General features: G+C 39.6%; 5 protein-coding genes across 5 annotated transcripts; 2 read left to right on the top strand and 3 right to left on the bottom strand.

Moving 5' to 3' along the window:
* Positions 1–483: 483 nt before the first annotated feature.
* On the bottom strand, positions 484–4,178 carry L201_003795 (uncharacterized protein; the record flags this gene model as incomplete). The annotated part of the gene is made up of 18 exons (XM_066219546.1): positions 484–549; positions 607–672; positions 725–1,252; positions 1,311–1,523; positions 1,578–1,719; positions 1,782–1,850; positions 1,903–2,013; positions 2,078–2,097; positions 2,154–2,201; positions 2,254–2,307; positions 2,367–2,439; positions 2,497–2,519; positions 2,575–2,830; positions 2,883–3,103; positions 3,159–3,717; positions 3,790–3,862; positions 3,927–3,962; positions 4,040–4,178. The coding sequence occupies 18 exons, from the start codon at positions 4,176–4,178 to the stop codon at positions 484–486; spliced, it is 2,697 nt and encodes an 898-aa protein (XP_066075643.1).
* A 1,350-nt stretch (positions 4,179–5,528) lies between these two features.
* On the bottom strand, positions 5,529–7,728 carry L201_003794 (uncharacterized protein; the record flags this gene model as incomplete). Its single annotated transcript, XM_066219545.1, has 9 exons — positions 5,529–5,650; positions 5,721–5,853; positions 5,913–6,112; positions 6,173–6,278; positions 6,336–6,751; positions 6,823–7,082; positions 7,141–7,324; positions 7,409–7,508; positions 7,573–7,728. 9 exons carry the CDS (start codon positions 7,726–7,728, stop codon positions 5,529–5,531), a joined length of 1,677 nt encoding a protein of 558 aa, XP_066075642.1.
* A 1,702-nt stretch (positions 7,729–9,430) lies between these two features.
* Positions 9,431–10,534, bottom strand: L201_003793 (uncharacterized protein; the record flags this gene model as incomplete). Its single annotated transcript, XM_066219544.1, has 4 exons — positions 9,431–9,750; positions 9,836–10,037; positions 10,114–10,338; positions 10,436–10,534. The coding sequence occupies 4 exons, from the start codon at positions 10,532–10,534 to the stop codon at positions 9,431–9,433; spliced, it is 846 nt and encodes a 281-aa protein (XP_066075641.1).
* Positions 10,535–13,830: 3,296 nt separating this feature from the next.
* Positions 13,831–17,350, top strand: L201_003792 (uncharacterized protein; the record flags this gene model as incomplete). Its single annotated transcript, XM_066219543.1, has 12 exons — positions 13,831–14,756; positions 14,889–15,123; positions 15,254–15,556; positions 15,638–15,684; positions 15,750–15,763; positions 15,824–15,928; positions 15,988–16,071; positions 16,135–16,323; positions 16,390–16,519; positions 16,582–16,778; positions 16,858–17,074; positions 17,146–17,350. The coding sequence occupies 12 exons, from the start codon at positions 13,831–13,833 to the stop codon at positions 17,348–17,350; spliced, it is 2,652 nt and encodes an 883-aa protein (XP_066075640.1).
* Positions 17,351–17,984: 634 nt separating this feature from the next.
* L201_003791 (uncharacterized protein) lies at positions 17,985–20,277 on the top strand (the record flags this gene model as incomplete). The annotated part of the gene is made up of 6 exons (XM_066219542.1): positions 17,985–18,038; positions 18,190–19,137; positions 19,247–19,649; positions 19,736–19,826; positions 19,923–20,100; positions 20,221–20,277. 6 exons carry the CDS (start codon positions 17,985–17,987, stop codon positions 20,275–20,277), a joined length of 1,731 nt encoding a protein of 576 aa, XP_066075639.1.
* Between the last annotated feature and the right edge of the window lie 681 nt (positions 20,278–20,958).

The raw sequence follows: 20,958 nt of genomic DNA, 5'->3' as shown, positions 1-20,958 counted from the left end.
TATAGAAATGAGGACTTAGCTGACTTGAGAACTGGACTGACAACTTTCGAATCGACTTATACGATGTACACTAAGAAATTCTGGATAACCCATTATCATCTCCGACAAGCGGTGAAAACTGATGTATGAACGGTATGAGGAAGCGGTTCGGTAGCTATAGCCGATCGGTTCTTAACATACAGTACGCAGGCGGCGTTCGCGGAATTTATGTTTTGCGGTTGTAGTATTGTTTTCAGTCTATTGCATGTACGGACTGCGTTCGCAACATGCATAAAATCGTACTTATTCACGGCAATGCTCGGTCACGCATTAACCTTACATGGGCGTATTACTACTATGTATCACATTTGTATCCGTAACCGATATCACGCCAAGCCAAGAGGTCTATGTCTTCTAGTATACTCCATTACTGAAACAACCCTAATTTCTAGTTGTGATTTCCACCAAGGTGTTTCTACTAGTATATTCGAAACCATATGGTGTTTAGGAGTGTCCAGTGTCGTTCTCGACAGCATTTACATCAGTATTCCAATTCCACCAATTATTGTCCTGATGATGATGAAGCATGGATCAGTTTAAGGTCATGCGCGGAATTAGATCACTCACAGCAAAAGCCAGTCCATCATTCCCAGTTACATCCTGCAACATCATAGGATCCCAGAACTGATGCAACTGTAATTAGACAAGTCAGCTAAATTCTCTGCTGAGCAGCTGTGCCACTGACCAAATCGTTGGTGGAAGTATCGCTAAGATCGGTACTATCTGCAATTACATTGGAAACCGCAGGAATATTTTGTCCGGGTGCTCCGGTGTTGAAAAGCAAATCTTGAACTGCTTTAGATATCGTGTCGTGCACATGAGTTGTTGGCGAGTCTTCCGTCAGCCCTGACGCACTAGGAGTAGTCTGAAATATGGTCTTGGACACCTGAGATCCCCGAGATGCGCGTTCGATCAGACGAGTTTTCAAGCCGATCAATTCGATATTCTCGTCCTCGCTATCTTCTCCCGTCTCTTGATGAGTTTCGCTAGGCATTCCACTTGTTGACTTCTCAATCTTACGCCCAGCCTGAGCCCGAAGCCGCAGAAGCCATCGCAAATTGTTAAGGATTCGTTTAGATGATCCAACTTGAACCAGAGGGGTGTACAGCTTGATGGTCGCATCAATCTGTGATATAGCAAAGGCAGACAACGCATTTTTGGGGTCTCTGAGAATCAATGTCCCTAGACAGACCGCGGAATTGAAAGCATGGTACTATACTAGGATATCAGCCTGTTTTCTCGGTTTTGTTTTGCGCCAGAGCTTTACTCACCCATAAATACCAATGTCGTGCGCAGACATTCGGATGCATCTCATAGAGACTAGCAACTACACTAATCGTTACATGGCATCGTTCCACAACAGCGAGAAACGATAGACCGAAAGTTGACCTGGTCGGATCTTCCGCTTCGTTCAGTGCGCGGGCATAAAACGGACGATGAAGGAATAAGACAGTTTCCGAGATATTGATAGCCAGGGTGCATTGCTAAAATTGCTTCAGTAAAAATCTCGGCCAGCAAGCGAGAGAGCTATCTCTCACCTGAAAAGATAAAATAAGATTGCTCTGCGTAGGAGCGGGACTATCATTCATCGCCAGCTCCGGAGTCGAGTACACAGATGGCAGAGCAAGGAGAGCAGCTCGACACCGTAGTCGGAAAGGTATTCCACGTTCGAATTCGCAGCTGCACATAGACGCGAGGCATCAATTGAGCGTAAAGTGGGAGTTGACTGAAATGGTACTCACAGTCGTTGATGTAAATCTGTGACCGTACTATAAGGTGAACTTTTCACCTTCATCGCACGTTCCAATATGCTAGACCTGAAATTAGCTCCTGATCATACTAGTGCGGTCAACATTGACTCACGCCGCGGAAATTTGTGATAGCTCAAATTTTAAATGGTAAAAGTCCTTCTCAAAAACGGGCCCGGTGTTGGCGGGAAAAGCGGCATCAACGTACTCGGGAGACAAAGAGCACCTGGTGCATGGTAGATATACTCAGTATTGAGCTTATCTGAAAGCAAGATTGAAACTGTACTCACGGTCGAGAAAAGCAATTGGCCTTAACAGTGTGATCAGCGGCCGAATTACGGATGGAACATACAATTGGGGGCTTACTTGAAAGATCTCGACGGAGAAGCATTCCCAAAATACTCGCCTTATCTGCTTAGTCAGCCCAAAATCGCTGGGGAAAAGCGCGTGTGGCTCACCTTCGCACCTCTACAACTTCTGCAGGCAGATTCCAACGAGCCCCGTCTCGATGTAGGCCCATCTATGTTCTGCGTAAGTAATTGGCGTGCAGAAGGTGGTGCAAGAATCCCCTCTACATACGGCTTGTGACAACCTCATTGCCATACCCCATAATGGCCAAGCAGAATCTCCGTTTCTTCCCTTCTCTGTTTCGCTACATATGACAGAATAATCAGCCTATAGGTCACGAACATAGCTGGTGTATACTCACAGCATGTAATGTCCCATTATATGCTACAGCTTGTGTTGTTAGCGTCTATGATAGTTGTTGATGGGTTGAAGAACTTACCAATGTCTGAACTCCAGCTAATGTCGTATGTACCAGAAAATCACCTTTCGCCAAACATGCTTTGGATAGATTACAATAGTTTTCAGCCGACGGGTCATTAGGTCGGAGTTCTAGAGAGTGGAGTGCTCCCAACGCGAGTATGATGTACAATAGAGCGAGTTCCTGTGAGACTACCCTTTGCTGCTGGCTGCTCATCACTGCCGAATATATACGATCGAATATCGGCTTGAAGGATTGTCTCGGTACCACGTCAAAGCTACACACAAAATGAGTCTTCTGACCGAACATTTTTCGTTACCAAAACTCACTGCCAAGCGAAGTAACGAAAATAGCATTCTACCAGGACCGATGCTTCTTCTAATGGAGGCAACCTTGCCAATAACTCGTCGGAAGACAAATGTTGGCTGCGGAATGGGAAGAGGACTGGAACAGTCCCGGCAGTCGAATGTCCAGAACCAGCATTTACTGCTCTTTCAGGTGACGCATATCGAGAAGCAGAAGGTGATTCGACAGGATCATGTATTTCTTGCTGATTAACGATATCAGAAACAGTACTGACATGAATGAAAACAATGATCACTTACGTCTTTAAGCCATTCACTTGCTGCTGTTGGCCCCAAATATTTCGACCTTCCGCCATGGCTCAAAACTAATGTACCGTAACTCTGACTGTCTGGCGAAGCATGTTGTGGAAGAATTTCCATCGACCTATGTATGTTGAGACTTTCCACGGTTGGGGTGCTAAAGTCGAAACGAACGCGATGAAGCTCTGGCTCAGGCAGTATCGGGCCAATATCAAGATCAGCTTGGTAATTAGGAGCGGAATCGTGTTGAGTGAGAGCAGCAGCATCAGCTAATTCTGATAAAGCATCTCCAGTAGTGTCCCGGTCCGACCTGGATCCGGAAATTTGCTCAAATATCTCCGTATCTGCTGATTGCGGTTGAGGTTGACCAATCTGTGCAGAACGCTGAGGCGGTGGCGACGATGCTTGATCTTTATCAATGGCATTTACATGGTCATTGGATACAGTAACTAGCCGAGATGAAGAGGAGGAGGATGTATTGGCAGCCGGAAAGGGGATACCATGCTGCTGTAACACTCCCTCCAATGTTTCCAAACGGGAGATCAAACCGTTGGAAGCGCTGTTAGGCAATCACCAGTAAGCACAGAAAGAAAAAGTAGGATGGCAAACGTCCGGCCGTCCGATGACTCACGAATGACCCTGAGGTCGCTCGCCATCAGGACATAAGTGACCACAAGATCTCTTAACACAATTGGCACATGGAACTAGTTGATGGAATACAAATCAGCTAAACTTATTGCCAATCTACTTGCATTCGATGAACCTTACCCTGACGATCACATTTCAGTTTCAACCTTCGACATTCTTTGGGAACGAGACAGTCATGATTTCGTCAGTTCATCGATCAACATACGAACGTAGCGTTATGAGATTTAGTTTACCTGCACAACTCAACAATTGCCTTTGTTTTCTTTTTTTCGGTGGTCTTTTGGTTTCTCCGTCATCCTCGGTTTGACGGGTCTGTGAAGAATTCCGAGATATAGTCGATGTTTCATCTCCATTGTTCGCGCTTGGTGACATGGTATCACAGGTGTAATAAACTAATGATTGGTAGTCGTGAAATTTCAGTATTGATGGTCTAACATGGAGTGGAGTATAGTAACGAACGGTTATGAGGTATTATCGGGGAAAGAGGAAAAAAGAGGAATCTTCTCATGTTTATGGGAATATGTTATGCACATGGGGATCCGCGGATATCAAAGATCAGCTGATCATCGGCTTTAACGGGGATTCCGAGTCACGTGGACAAGCATGTTTTACGTAACTTAGAAGTTGCAACATCATTTTTACTTTGTAAAAGGATTGGCGGAGTGATTGTCCTCTAATGTAGCTATGTACCTATATATGATCAAGAATGAAATGGAAATTATATAAGCATGCACCCTATATTATGACTATCTTCTATATATATTTGCTCGCAGAGCGACTACATGATGCTGTTGAATCTGTACAGTGTCAAGTTATTCAGACACTCAGGAGTTTTCGCCTTGTTACATGGTATTTGCTTTTTAAGGAAAGTTGGTCAGTCCAGCAATGCAGCATTATGAGCAGTTTTACTGGGAAGCGGGCATACTACTGGTACAGCATTAATCCTTGAGTAACCGATGATTCTTTTTATATCTTGAAAATTGGACGTTGACCAGTCTGAGCTGTATTAGAAGCTTCATAGAATTGTGTCATTACTGCACCGATGAGCGCTTGGGAAATATCCAATCATTCAACGAGGAATGTATAGAATACATGCACATCAAGAGATGTATTAATTGGCTGTGCAGATCTTCCATTTCAAACACCGCATTCGATACTGAACTCACATGTCAGTTGATGATCTCTAAAGTCGTGAGCCTCTTGTTTGATCCTCCTACTACATTTGAACCGAGGTGTTAGCTATTGGGAGACTCCATGGAACTGCAAAGGAGTTCTGTACAGCAGATATTTCATAGATTCGCAGGGCGTGTCAATACCAAAGCCTACACTGGCACAGCATCACTTTAATGTAAAATGCGTGTGGCACGGAAGCATGTCAGTAGTGATTAAACGGATGTGTTCAAGGCAAGCCAAAGAACGAAGAGCATGTGAATGCAATGACAAGCGAGACGCTCTTGGTGATCATACAGAAGTCCTTCTTTCATTACATGCATATTGCGACAAGTGACACTACAAAATAAAAGATTGTACAATTTGGGTTGAGCGTTCAATGATAGGACACCGCATTCTGACCTCTTTTACTCCGATGGTTCGCTTGTGAAAAAGCGTCTCAACTAACTCTCAAATTTCGCGTTAACAATTTCAAATTCACTATTTACTGTTTTAAATATGATTGAGATACACCCGCATATCTTTATTCAACAACAATGTAATTCTGATCAATTAAGCTTGTGGATGATGAAGCTGAGAAGCGATTTGTTCTTTCTCTTTAAGCATTGCAGCAGCTTTCTTGACACCAAAGTCATCCTCGAAGATCATTCGAGTTTCATCAATAGAAAGTCCCTCTATGGAAAAAAGTAAAACACTGATTAGTATATCGCAATTCTGTATGATTATTGATATATAGTGACTTACTGGTTTCGGGGTAGCAGAAGTAGACGAAGACGTAACCAAGGGAAATGAACCCAAGATACATACCGTAGGTACCCACAGTACCTAAAGATTTGAGTTGTGTGAGGTAGGCGACAGACACAACCAAATTTGCAAGCTATAGGGAATATATATCAGTACTGAGCGCGGTACTATTGGGAAAAGTAGAAAACTCACCCAACATGAACAAGTAGCAATAGCTGAACCGACAGCTCTTATTTCGAGAGCAAGGAATTCGGATTGGTACCAAATCATGTGAGAGTATGTAAGACCGTATGCGGCGACGAACAAAAGGATAGCACCAAGAAGAGATCCTACCAATGCGGGTGGATAGGTGTGATCGGTAATAAGTGTACCGCCAGTAGATTTAGCCAAATCTGCATGTAAACAGGCCATCAGCTCTGATCTGGTCGAATACACACTCTCAGCATACTTACAGTGGAAAGAGATACAAGCCCAAACGAGACCAATGATCATACCAGGATAAATTCTAACCATGAGTTTTCGTCGTCCAACCTTATCAACTAGGGACATTCCGATGAACTGAAAAAAATGCGTTTAGAACAACGGAACATTAGGTTTGAGGTTCACAAAACTTACTAAGAATAAAGCATTACCACCTGAAGGAATTAAACCAGCTGCAGCACCATTTTTCAAACCAAGAAGACCGAAGATAGTACTGGAATAGTAAAGAAGGGTGTTGTAACCAGTAAGTTGACCAAATGCCTGCATACCACATACAGCAATGATAGCTCTTCTATAAGGTTTGTGAGTCCAGTATTTCTTGGCTCTTTCCTTAACTGAAAATTGTCTTTGCATGATTGTAGTTGCTTCAACATATTGTGCAATAACCTTGAGTTTGAAATCGATAACTTCTTCAGATGCTCCTGAATAAACAGTTCGAAGAGTATCTTTAGCTTTTTCAGGTTGTCCTCTAAGGAGAAGAACTCGAGGGGATTCAGGTAACCAGTGCATTAAACCAAGTTGGACAATTGAGGGGATAACACCAAGTCCGACTGTAATGAAAATTCATTGGGTTAGCCTATGTATACGATTGTAAGTGTTTCAAGGCTCATGGAGCACTCACAGAGAATTCTCCAGCCGATTTTGTATGAAACACCAGCATCAAACCCAGCACCTAAGGCACTGGCAACAGTTTGACCAAATGGAATAAAGAAGGCGTTCACACCAATGCATCGACCTCTGACAGCAGTAGGAGCGAGCTCTGCAATGTAAAGTGGACCAATGACTGCAGCACCACCAACTCCAACACCAAGGATTAATCGACCAGCGATAATTTGACCAACAGAATAAGATGTAGCAATAACGATAGCACCGGCAGTAAAGCTGTATCGAATAAAGTCAGCCCTGCGAATAACGCTATCGAGTTACAAATTGTACTTACAAGAAATCAGCAATAGCCATGGCCCACTTTCGGCCCAGTTTATCTGCGTATGATCCGAGGATTAAAGCACCAAAGAAGGCTCCGATGGTAGTACCAGCTGTAATGATTTCTTTTTCGGGATCACTAAGAACGTGGCCGAGATCGGTTCCAACCATACTAAGGGCAGAACCGACGATACCAGTGTCTATGACACAACAAGCAGATCGAGATTAGAAGGTTTACCACAAAGATACTTTGATCCATTAAGCTGACGATATTGATGACTTACCATAACCGAAAAGGAAACCAGCAACCGCAGCGATTGAAACGAGGAAAATGAAGTATGGAGTTACTTTGTCTTCATTCTCAGCTCGAACCAAGTTCTCGTCCTATCATAGCATGTCTCTGTTAGGGAATTTGTGGCATTTTTAACAAACTTTTCGGTACACTTACTACTAACTGACCGTGGCCGACAGGTAAGCCAACTTCATTGACATTTTCGCTATGGAAAACTTCTTGTTTTTTGTCTTCGCTCTCTAATTCAGTTGTCGATTGACGAACTGAAGAAATGGAATCTTGACCTCCCAGAGTGGGTAAATAGGTTGACATGATGTAGTAAGTTTAAATGGTTGTATTGATGAAAAGAGGAGTTGATCAGGGAATTGTGTGGGGTCTCAGTTGGGACTCCAGAAGAGTTTATATACTATTTTGCCTCAACCTTCAATCTGTTTCGCTAAAACACAATAATGAGCAGACAAGTTGTGTGCTTACTCAGGAACTCCGTTGAATGGCTTTCTTGTACTGATGTGACCTCATGGGAGATGACTTACCGCTCAAGCGCAGATTCAGTTGCCGGAAAATCTCGCGGGATCTGATTTCACTTCGGCAAATGCCTAAAATAGAAAAAATTACAAGGAATACTCGGTCATAATTTGGAAATCTCCTTGTTTTCCGTTGCTTCCCCGCCAAGATCATAAAGGTATCTTGAACGGGAAAAAATCACTCACTCTGATCTAAATAGGACATTCTTCAACCTTGCTACTGTATGGAGATTTCCGTTCTTCATCATCTTATAAGAAAAATCTCCGGTGAATTATGATCATCTGATTCGAAGCAGGAAAGATCTGGACACTTTAACCCTGACAAACGCCCTTCTCGAACCTTGGCAGAAATACTAATTAGGTACCGCAGTCGGTCTAGGTAGCTTTAATCAACGGATTTGTTTTATCAAAATCATCCATCTCGTTTCAGTTTCAGCTTCAAAAGTTTAATGAAGGGGGTATCCCATAACACTGGATAACACTGGGAAAGTGGGGCTTCGTCTCGAAATGTCCGGTCTGAATCAAATCCCCTCGGATTTTTTTAATCGCTATCATACAGAGTGTAGTGGGTTGCATTCACCTAGTATCTACAAGTGACATTGAAAGTAGGTTTCAACCCAATACGAGCGGAACAATATACCCAATATACAGTATTAATAAGCTCGTTTCGGCCTAAAGAAATTGTACTCGATATCACGCATAAAAAGTTGCAGGGATGATGGTATTGACTGGCTTCGTATGTCATACAACAGCTGCAGTGGTCACGAAAGATTATTTCGGCCGAGCAAAGCGCATTCACAACTGAGTATTTCGAATAAGCCAAGTCAAACGAACATTCGAAAGCATAGACGTATAATCGCTTGACTGTGGCTTGAACAGCCATTATGAATGAGCTGACTCATTCCAGCAAAGTCAGAGTATCCGATCTAGCCAGTCTTTCTGGTGATCTAGAGTGTTGCTTAACATGCAGTAGGAATGCCTCAATCGGCAACACGAATCACCAAGCCCTTCTGAAGTCCTGGTACTATAGCCGTCGACGAGCAGTGCAAGTGTGTACAAAGCTGACGTACTGTCGAGTCTGTCGATAGCCTTCTGGCTCATGTCCCAGTCCTGTACTTCTGTAATCTAGGCTCGAGATTTTGCCTAAGCTCCTCGTAACCAACTTTGTTTCTCGAGGTCATCTCTATCGCTGATTGTATGCAAAGACTTGTTATGCTACAAATTATCCATATCCTGGGGCAAAGAGCAACCCATTGGCAAGTTAGACTCTGATACTCCTGCCTGGCACGCAGTTCTGAACTTTATACGACTAATAAGAATCAATATGAAAAATGCATGGACTGAACCGGAAAAAGCTTTCAGCTGGTGAGCTTTTAATTTACATATGAATAATTTTCTGACCTATATATATATATATATATACATATATATTTTTATAACCAAAATCCAAAATGAGACATCGATACGACGACTGTGGTATCCAGAAATGTTTATTCAAGTGAAAGAGCGTTTTGTCTAGGGTCTTCTGGAGCACCCCAGTTAGATGAACCTCTCCATCCACCATCTACTCTAAGTTCGAAATCGTTAACCATTGAATTTTCCATTAAGAAAACGATAGCTTGACCAATTTCTTCAAGACTGGTTACTCTGTGAGGGAAAATACAAGCGGCAGCAAGTTCTTTTTGGAAATAAGGAATTCGGTTTGGTGTCATTAATCCTGAAGCTACAACAGCTGGTGAAATACTGTTGACTCTGATACCATATGGACCAAGGAAATCGGCCATACCCTGAGAAATACCGAGTACAGCAGCTATACCCAGGAAATTATTATTTATGTATCAGTCAGAAATTTCTATCATCCAACACATTGCGCCAGCGCCCAAGGAAGAACTCACTCTTGGAAGCACCGTATGTTAAACATCGGGCAGGGACTGGCCATGCGACAGCAGAAGCAGTGTTGATTATTACACCTCTTTCTTCTTTTACTCTTGGGCCGAATGGTCCTTCATCTGGGTATTGAGAGTTGATAGCATCGGCAATGACAGCGTTGACAACGAATGTACCGTAAGCGTTGATTTTCATGACATCTTCGTATCGCTAATAAGGAACCAACAACGATCAGCTTTTTCTTCTACGCTGCTAGGTAAACATGATTGGAGACAAACAAACTTACTTTAACGGCATCTACGAGCTTGTTGGTCCAAGTGGTACCTGGAGCAATAGCAGCACAGTGAACTGCACCGAAGAGTGAACCTTTAGGAATGACTGAAAGGGCTTCTTGAACGGCTTTCTCCATTGAAGCTAAATCAGAGATATCACCTTGAACATAAAATGATCTTTCAGCGTGGTATGGTTTGGTGATTTCTTCTCCTTTTTCTTTTGGGTATCGATCAAGAGACTATTAATTCGGTGATAAAAAAAAAAAGGGCTCATTGTTAATTCTTTTAATACTAGATAAATTTATGACAAGATAATCAAATTGAACGAGAACTCACAACTACAATACCACCTTTGGCGATAATTTGTTTAGCAGTTTCACCACCGATACCACCAGCACCTCCTGTAACGATGAAAGCTCTGTTTTCGAATTTCATTTTGTGATGTTTCGGTTTTTACGTGAGAAAGAGAAAGAAGACAAGGAGAAGTTGTGTGTGTATTGAAAGTGAGACAGTCAATTGATTTGATTGAAATAGATTTATAGACGAAGAGAAGAAAGGTAGGTAGGATAACAAACTGCTTGCTTAAGAATGTTTTGGATCTGATGTATACAGCTTATAATTGTCGTTCAATTCGGTCCGGTGTTACGGTGACCCGGTTGATTCATTCCTCTAAGTGGATAAGTGATACAGACAACTTCGGATTGACTGTGATATAGCCTACAAGGCGGATCTTGTCTAGCTCGACTAATGCATGTTAACGCCGTTCTGTACGGTTCAGTATTAAATCACAAGTTCTGCAAATAACCCAAAGTGTGTACTATGCAGAAAGTCACGTTACATATGCTGTCATTTATTTCCGTCTGTCACGGATAAAAGTAACTTTCATGGCGATTTCATATGTACAGTTAGCTTACGGTAATTCAGATGAGATTCGTTCTCCGTTTACAACGGTATCTATAAACCAAACACATCTGCTGCATGCACAACTACTGGTTTAGAGAAACAACGTGTTTTGATCTGGGATGGAATTTATCAGCTGTTTCACTTGAAAACCAAACGGCAATCTTAAGAGCGATTGCCGCATTCCGGTTAGTGACTTGCAGTACAATTATGCAGAGGTGGTGAACAATCAAATTGTAAGTATGGGTTACATAAGCATATGTGCAGGACAAAGAAAGAAAATGTTTTCCATAATAAGACCGTGTGAATTGTTTGAACAGCAGATTCACATCTCGGTCAAATCGAGTTAAGTATGATAATCCCGTAAATTGTGGACGATTCTAACTCTTCCACTTGTCATATCTTACAACCTATACTGTCACTGTTACTAAACATGATGCAATATTTGAGTGCACATTTTGTGTTTGGATCATAAATTATGCACCGAGCTGAAATCTATATTCAATTTTTTGTTGTGCCTTCAGAAGTGCTAACTTGCTACCGATCAGGACTGAGCAAAGCGTCCGATTAAATCGGATCATTCATGTTGATAGTACCTCACATGCATATCCTCGTTCATCGCCTTCAATTATGCCATGGACGAAGACGAGACAGAAAGAGCTCCCTATTCTATCTGAAGTTTGACTTAACAAATTATCGTAGTCTGCGATCTGCAAGAATTTCTCTGACAGATGCTAGGGTTCTATCATGATGTTCATATGGGTCAGGAAGATCCGTAGACAGTTATTATCTCTTGACCTGCATTGATTCAAGGTCAACGCCCGGATGCGTTCCCACACGAATGGGTTGGAAATTTTAGAGCATTTTATCCTTGTCATCAGGTCGGTGGAGTTATTGAGGTAGTGAAGATGATGCGGTCTCGAGGTGTATGTAACTTGTAACTCCAAATAAGAGATTATGTCGTGCTGCGCATCTAACCAGGACTTGATCTATTCAGATCTCCGAGAGGGTTAAGGCAAACAGGTTGATTTAGCATAGAACTAATTGCGGTGAAATTGCCTCAATTTGATGAATTCATTCACTCCGTCTAAACATGGAATGTACAGGCTCCATCTAGCAACAACAGATGTATTCATGAATATATAGTCATATATATGTATATTCGTATCTCATTTAAATTTTATATGTAAGACTGATAAGACTGATAAGAAGATAAGCATTTGAACCACAAATCGGAATTAGACTTGCTGTACTTTCCTAATCGTCATATTTGATATGTTTGTTCTTGACTTCCTCGAGAACTTTTTTATCCTTCTCTCCATATCCATTTCCACCTCTACTGAAAAAAAATCTTGAATCTCTGTACAGGGGACCGGTTCTCATACAGATGTGAAAGTTGTTGTTCGTGATCTGTATCAGAATCATCATAATCATTACCTGATGAATAGCCAAGTTTTTTGCGCGTTTTGGTGAAACTAGATCTTCTTTTTTCGCCAGCAGATGAATGATCCTTGACAGGTGATTTTGACATCTCGTTGATATTGTTCTGTGTAGCGTCAGATCTTGTTTCGCGGCTCTACTTGACGATTTAACGGTCTTGGGAGACAGCTGTGAGAACTCTAGAGAAAATGAAGTATCCATAGAAAGTGACGGTACATTCTTTCTTTTATCCCCAGGGAGAATTTTCACGTATGAGCTAGTGTCTGAAGCCATATCTACGAAGATTACTAATTGAGAAGGAATATTGACGTAATTATAGAACAAATAAATGAGGAGTGTAAAGTAGATACATTAATAGGTAATCGTATATATATATGGATATGTCATTCCGCGTAAAATACCTTGATGTTATATTCCCCCACCATGCACAGAATGTGTCGGTTTTCAGAAATATTGTATAATATTCACACTCTAGGCAAGCTGATTTCTCTTCAGTGGGGATCTTCACAATATACAAGGATCACTCCCTTTCCCAAACACTACAAAAATTAAGATATCCTGAGTGTTCCAAGTTTACAAATAGCTCATCTACAACTCGCTATAAAGGTTATAACCTAAGTATTTGCGCGACCAATATAGAAATACCAAGGATTTAGCAGGGTCGAAAAACACATTATTTCTAAGCTTACATGACTTTCCCTAAAGGAGAGTATCCTTTCAGGTCACATTTAAGAAGTAGCATTGCGCAAGCTATCAAATAGCCTAAAAAGCTCATTTACCATATCGTTTCGCCACAAACGATGGTAATTTGAATACGAAGCAAGTGTAGTGTAATCGAGGTTGATACGTCATTGCAAGGATGTCTGGCCTTGCCACGTATCTGTATACGCTCAGATGAATGGACCTATGAGATTTACAAATTCTCAGAATGTGAACTTTTGTATCGTCTTGACAAAGGGTATATATGTATTTTATATTTCAGCCTGACAAGGTTTGACAACAACCAGAAGTTTGATTACAGTGATCTGGGTTGACGCGCTTAAAAAATAATCAATAAACAATCATTACGTAACCTGAATCCCTCTTTTGGCGACTTATCCGATCACGGTCGCCGCAATGCGTGAACACGTGGAAACAACGAGTGACTTGCGTGACTTTTTAAGATTACCTTAAGCTTATGGGCTCTTCCTTAGATCTGTCATCTCCTGATTAATATATTAATATTGTCATTCATCATATATCATATCATCTATCCTATCCTATTCCAATCATTCCAATTCATTTGTATAACATCATTCGTTTCCATTCATCAAACATCAACAAATAATAGTACAAACACATATATCAATAAGGTATCTTTTCCTTCTCTGCATTGAAATAAAGACCCGACAATGCCTTCACCTTCACCTACACCGACACCTTCTTCTAAAGTGACCAATACTCAACCATCTTTAATACCTAATAGTCGTGATAATGGTAAAAATGAATCAATCTCAGCTGTATCCTCTTCACCTGCGATAGCAAGATCATTAGCTAGAGGAAGTAATTCAAACAGTCCTATACCTTCTAATGGTAATGTTGGACCTAGTATACCTAATATACCACCTAGATCAGGATCAATGTCATCTTCAGTCAGACCGGTACTATCCAACTCTTTCAAATCTCCTGGAGGTTTGACTCCACCTATAAATAGATCAGGTTCACCTTCAAATTCAAATAATTTAAGTAAACCATCACATGATAATTTGGCTGGTGGTTTAGGAAGAAAAACATCTTTAAATTCCTCAAATGACAAGAACGCAATGGCATCAGCATCAGCATTGACCGCATCATTGAATTCACCTACTAAATCAGTACCTTCACCATCCTTATCACGTCAGGCATCAGGAAGTGATATCAACACGAGACCAACGTTATCAAGAGATAATTCAGGTTTATCAACACCAAGAAACCTAAGTGTCAATGCCAAAAAAGATGCCGAGGATGGAGCTGGTGATTCGAACTTTTCGAATTTAGCTGATATACCTGATGAAGAAAAAGCGAAAGTATTAAGAAGACATTTAGTTTCAGCTGAAGAAAGAAAAAATCCTACACCAACTGCTGATGAAGGTGGTGGCTCAACACCAATTAAAGACGATTCTTCATCATCAACAAAACAAGAAATAAATAGTAATGGTAAAAATGTTAATTTTAATGAATCAGCTATAGATGCAGGTGAAAGTGGTATTTCGAATTATGGTTCGATAAACAATGAACATCAAAGAGAAGATAGTGAACAATTTCCCATACCTTATGATGCTGTTGGTGGTGATGTTACGTGAGTGTTCTATTTTATCGAATCCTATGTACAGTATCAAGCATTGTATTTCCCTCTGTCATGAATAACCTCAAAGAATCACATTTTCCCATCAAAAGACAGCTAATCATTGAATACTTTTACACCTTACAGCCATGACTTATACAAATGGCAACATTCACATAGACCAGATCAACCAGTTAGATCAGCTTCATTCTCACATATACCATTAGATAGATCAGCTATTCTAGATCCTACTTTAGCACATATTCATGAACCAGGAGGTTTTAGAAGAAATTTCGTTTCGACAAAAGCTGCTGAACAAGGTTTGGAAGCTCCCAATATGGTTAGAAATGTGGTTGATTTCTTATTTTTATATGGTCATTTTGTAAGTAAAACCTTTCCAACCTTGCGCAATAAGAGAGTCACAACCGAATCTCTTCTTCTATCGATCCATTTCCCTGATACTTTCCGCTGGTGCGAGAGAAAGCTAACAAAGCGATATCTTTCCCTTCTAGGCCGGTGAAGATTTGAATGAAGACGATGATTTAGATGAAGACGAAGATGAAGAAGATGTAGAACAAATTGATGAAGAATCTTACCCAGCTATAGCGGGAACATCAAATAACAGAGCATATACAAGAAGACCATTTCAAAATGATCAAGGGACGACAGGATTACCTAGAAATGCATCTGTAAGAGGCGAAAGAGCACCTTTATTAGGTAATACTAAAAGAGGAATGAGTATGACACGTCATAGAAGAACTAAAAGTGGTGCTGCGGCTGGTGGAACTGCTACAACTACTCAAGCTTTGTTGATGGTGAGTTTTAGATACCCTTTACGAATTATCAGATAAGAATACGATTGATTCTTATATTTTTGCATTTGTGGTTTGGATTAGTTGTTGAAAGGTTTCGTTGGTACTGGTATTTTATTTATGGGAAAAGCGTAAGTGATTGAGTATCGCAAGGTTAACACATCTCCGCTAATCGTTCGTTATCCGACAAATACAGGTTCTTCAACGGGGGTGAGCTAAAACAATTGAAAAGCTACTGATCTTTTGCAGCTAACAAATTATCACTTTTAGGTATTCTCTTCTCGGCAATAGTCATGCTTGCTATAGCTGGTATATCACTTTGGTCATTCTTACTTCTGGTTGAAGCGTATATGCATGTACCAGGAAGTTTCGGAGGTGAGCTGTCTATTGTGGGATCTGCTTCGTGTAGAAACGCTGACCATAGTTATCGGTAGACATCGGTGGTGCACTTTATGGAAAATATATGAGATTAACTATTTTGACTAGTATTGCAGTTTCCCAAATTGGGTTTGTAGCGGGTGAGTCCAACTTTTACTGTTCTTATACAACTTTGCGCTGACATATTTATCGATTTGATCTAGCATATACAATCTTCATAGCCGAAAACTTACAAGCTTTCTTTATGGCTGTAACGGATTGCAAAACATATATCCCAGTTAGATGGTTAATTTTCGGGCAATTGATTGTCTTCTTACCCTTAGCAATGATTCGAAATTTGGCTAAATTAAGTGGTACAGCTTTGATTGCTGATGCGTTCATCTTGATTGGTAGTGAGTCTGAATATTCCCGAAATGTCGTTCTGAAAAGAAATATCGCTAATTAAGATGAAATTTCAGTCATCTATATCGCCGTGAATGAAGGATCTGTTCTTTCCAAATATGGTATTGCCGATGTTCAACTATTCAACCAAAATTCTTTCCCTCTATTGATCGGTACAGCTGTATTTGCCTTTGAGGGTATCGGATTGTAAGTCTTCATCAGTAACAGTATACGCCTATGAATTTAGCTGATGATCGTTCTCTTTGCAGAGTCATCCCTATCACAGAGTCAATGAGAGAACCTGAAAAATTCCCTAGGTTGCTTTCGATTGTCATGTTTGTTGTTGCGATTCTATTTGCTGGTGCAGGTGTCTCATCATACGCAGCATATGGAAATGACATCCAAACTGTTGTTATTGTTAATTTACCACAAGATGACAAATTTGTTCAAGCAGTTCAGTTCTTATGTAAGTCAATTTTAGCTGGATTGTCAAGGATTTATGGACTTATGAGCTGATATAACAAATGAAACCTAAAATATTGCAGACTCCGTTGCTATCCTATTATCTATACCATTACAACTTTTCCCAGCAGTTAGAATAATGGAAAATGGAATATTTTCAAGATCAGGTAAACATAATCCATCGGTTAAATGGCAAAAGAATGTATTTAGAAGTATGATTGTTATTTTTACAAGTCTGTTGAGTTGGGCAGGCTCAAATGAATTAGATAAATTCGTTTCACTCATTGGTAGTTTCGCTTGGTAAGTCGCTTTTAAGTCCACCACTTTTTCTCTCGAGAATACCAATACTGATTATGGGATCCTGTCCATAGTATCCCGTTATGTTTCATTTACCCACCTTTATTACATCTAAGAGCATGTGCCACAACACGTAAAGCTAGAATATTAGATTATTCATTAATCATTTTTGGAACTATAGTAGGAGTTTATACGACTGTTCAAACTATTAGAAGTTTGTTTATACCCACAACTGAATCACCTAAATTTGGTAAATGTGAAGTACCCAATGGGGAATAGATTGAAATAGATAGGTGTCGCTGAAGGATGATGTGCTTGGTATAGGAATAGAAAGTTTAGATGTAGAAGAATCGTAGAAGGTTAGACCTGTATATACACGAGTCAATGATCAACTGAGAGAAAGTGAGTGAATACAATGTATCATAGGGTGTGTTTTCATATCATCGGTTCATATGCATTGCCTGTATTGTTATTCAGTCTATATCGTTCGACAATCTCAAAAGATTGCTGTTGAACGAAAGACACCCGCAAGTAAAAGTTTATACTCTGTAATCGGGTACCGCCGGGACGGGTGATGTCGCGTGTTTTTGTGTTGTTTTTCATGGGACGAGCGATCTGTGCGCTTCACCGTGCCTGACGAGTTATACAAAAACAAAGATTGGTAGAAGATGAAGATCGTACAATTAGTGTTATTGTCATTTATTCATTCAGAAATAATATTAATACATATAACATATAACATACATATATACATATATACAACCTAGACGCTCAATACGGTTCTGCTCTGAGCAACATATATTATCCTCAAACCTCCCAGTAAGAACAGGAAAGAAAACAAGGAAAGTTTACGGACATAGACATACAAATCTACTACAAGATTTAGGTCAAATAACCTTTAAAAAAAACCATAATGTCTACTACACCTGATATAGAAGTAGCTAGTGCCGGAGTTGATCATGTGTCTGTAAGCAACTGAACACTACTATAGCTTACTCTTTGTATATTCGGAGCTGATCTTAATACATTCTGCTCTTTCAACTAATCAATTCCTTTGTCTCTCTCGCCTCTTTCGCCTCTTTGAACCGATTCCACCTTATAACTCATCTTGAAAATAGGTTCACTCACTTCAACCAGAAATCATAATAATAGGAGCAGGTGTAATAGGATGTGCATTAGCATATTCATTATCAAAATCAGGAAGATCAGTTGTTTTATTAGAAAGGGATTTAAGCGAACCTGATAGAATCGTTGGTGAATTATTACAACCTGGTGGTGTAGCTGCATTAAAAGAATTAGGTATGTCAGATGTGTTGGATAATATAGATGCTGTACCTGTAGAAGGATATTGTATATGTTCAGGTGAAGATCAAGTTGGTTGTTCATATCCTTTATTAGAAGAAATGGCAGGTTTAAATAAAGATCAACATCAAGATGGAGACGAAAAGAGTAAATGGCATATCGAATCTGAATCAGGTAAAAAAGAAGGCAGATCATTTCATCATGGTAAATTAATTTCATCATTAAGACGTAAAGTGATTAATCATGCTCCAGGAGTAAAAGTTTTAGAAGCTACAGTAAAAGATTTAGTTTTTTGTGAACATACAAATAGAGTTATAGGTGTATCAGCTTCTTTCAAAAAGGCTTCTTCTTCGTCTTCATCAAAGGAATTAGGTAATGGTGGTAGTATAGGGAATTCAGATGATACAAGAGATCATCAAAGGATAGAAGGACCTTCATCTTCATCTAGTGGAGATACTATAGTCAGAAAGATTTATGCACCAATAACAATAATAGCCGATGGATGTTTTAGTAAATTCCGAAGTGTACCTGGAACAAGATTACCAAAAACAAAAACGAAATCACATTTTGTTGGATTAATTTTAGATGGTGATAAATGTAAATTACCAATAAAAAATATGGGTACAGTTTGTTTAACACCTTCAGGACCTGTTTTATTATATCAAATTGGTAGAGAAAAAGGTGAAGTTAGAATGTTGGTTGATGTTAAAGGTGATCCTAAAAAAAATGGTAAAATTCCAAGTGTTGGTGATGGTAGTTTAAAAGTGAGTCGAGTCGAGCGTTCCTTTATTTAATAAATATTTGTGATGTTTGCGTCGAAGATGTATATGTATATGAAGCTGATTCGAAATTTCCTATTTTTTTCCCTTTCAGCGTCACATTGAAGATAACTATTTACCTTACCTTCCATCAACTCTTCAACCTTCAGTTCAAGATTCATTAAATAATAAAAGATTACGTTCAATGCCAAATACATTCTTACCACCTTCACAACAAGGTTTAAATGATCATTTATCAGGTGCAATCTTAGTTGGTGATGCATATAATATGAGACATCCTTTAACAGGTGGTGGAATGACTGTAGCTTTCAATGATGCTATCATATTAACGAAATATTTGAAACCTAGTGAAGCTTTACCTGCTGGTAGAGAAGGTTTAGAAAATTGGAATCAAATTTCAATATATTTGAAACAGTGGTTCTGGGAAAGAAAGAATTTAAGTGGTGTGGTCAATGTTTTAAGTATGGCACTTTATAGTTTGTTTGGTGGAGCGGATGGTAAGTTCTTTCTTTCATGGTATGATTAATATGGAATTTGAGGCGCTCTATACTGTACTGATATTTTTTATTATAAACTTTTGTAGAGCCAGAACTAGAAGTCTTAAGAGAAGGTTGTGTGAAATATCTAGGTATGGGAGGTCAAAGAATGGCAGGTCCAGTTGGATTATTATCAGCGTAAGTTTCAAAAAAGTTGATTATTTTCAAAAAAAAAGGGGGTATCAGCTAAATCATACTTTTTTTTTTGGTATTATATCATACTACGACATATAGTTTAACTCCAGCGCCATTCATGCTATTCTACCATTTCTTCTCAGTAGCTTTCTACTCTATATTCTTGTTATTAGTCAAAGGTCCACCAAATTCAAGTATAAGATCTTCTGGAGGTGCTTTTAATCCTTTATTGGTTTTATTGGCTTTACCTTTGAATTTACTTTATTCTGTAAAAGTTGTAAGTTTATTTACTATTTACTATTCACTATTTTTCCTATTTATACTCAATTTACATTATATCTATCTCTTTTTTACTTGTCGTAAACTCAAACTAATCCCTTTTTTTTTCTGATGATAGTTCTGGACAGCTTGTGTGGTTCTCTTACCTGTCATATATACAGAATTTAAAATATAGATATCAGTTACTTGATAATCTCCAATCTCAACTCTCAGATCATTGTTATGTTCGTTCTCAGCTCTTAAAGGTAATTTTATAGATTGTATATGATATATAATATAGAATGTAGATGATTGTTTTCTCTCCCTCGGCCCTTTCATGTTTATGGGGGCATCATAATACCCTCACCCACAAGTAGATGCCCGTGTTATCTCTATAGTTCAACTGAATTAACGAATAGTTATTCCTGAACCTTCTGTAAATCATTAACAACATAATCAATTGGTATAATATGATGGCTTGCAATCATGTCTTACGGGTTTAATAAGGACAATCGGCAGTTGTGCAAACTTCACCGCCATGTAATCAACAAAAATCACAATCGGCAGTCACCATCTTCTGATTTAAATTTAGATTCATATCTTCTCGCAGATGAATGCGTTCATATTTAAAATCTTTGTTTGAGAGGGTATAAATTATAAAAATATATGAAATTTAGGGTATCGTTGAGACACCTTTTTTGGGGGTGGGGTATAAAATATTCCTTCCTACATTCTAGAAACCTCGAGCGGTTCTACTTTGACTTGATATCCGTTCTTTTCCCTTCCCTTGCTTCTCCTTCCCGTCTGGCTTTGATCAATTTTCCGTTGTTCACAAGTCTGTCATTTGAGCTACATTTTTCCTCTTCCTTCCCTTCTT

The sequence above is a fragment of the Kwoniella dendrophila genome, chromosome 4 (genome assembly GCF_036810415.1).
Source record: "Kwoniella dendrophila CBS 6074 chromosome 4, complete sequence".
Classification (NCBI taxonomy): domain Eukaryota; kingdom Fungi; phylum Basidiomycota; class Tremellomycetes; order Tremellales; family Cryptococcaceae; genus Kwoniella; species Kwoniella dendrophila.
The sequence above is the reverse complement of the archived record's forward strand: the minus strand, read 5'-3'. Positions and strand labels throughout refer to the sequence as shown.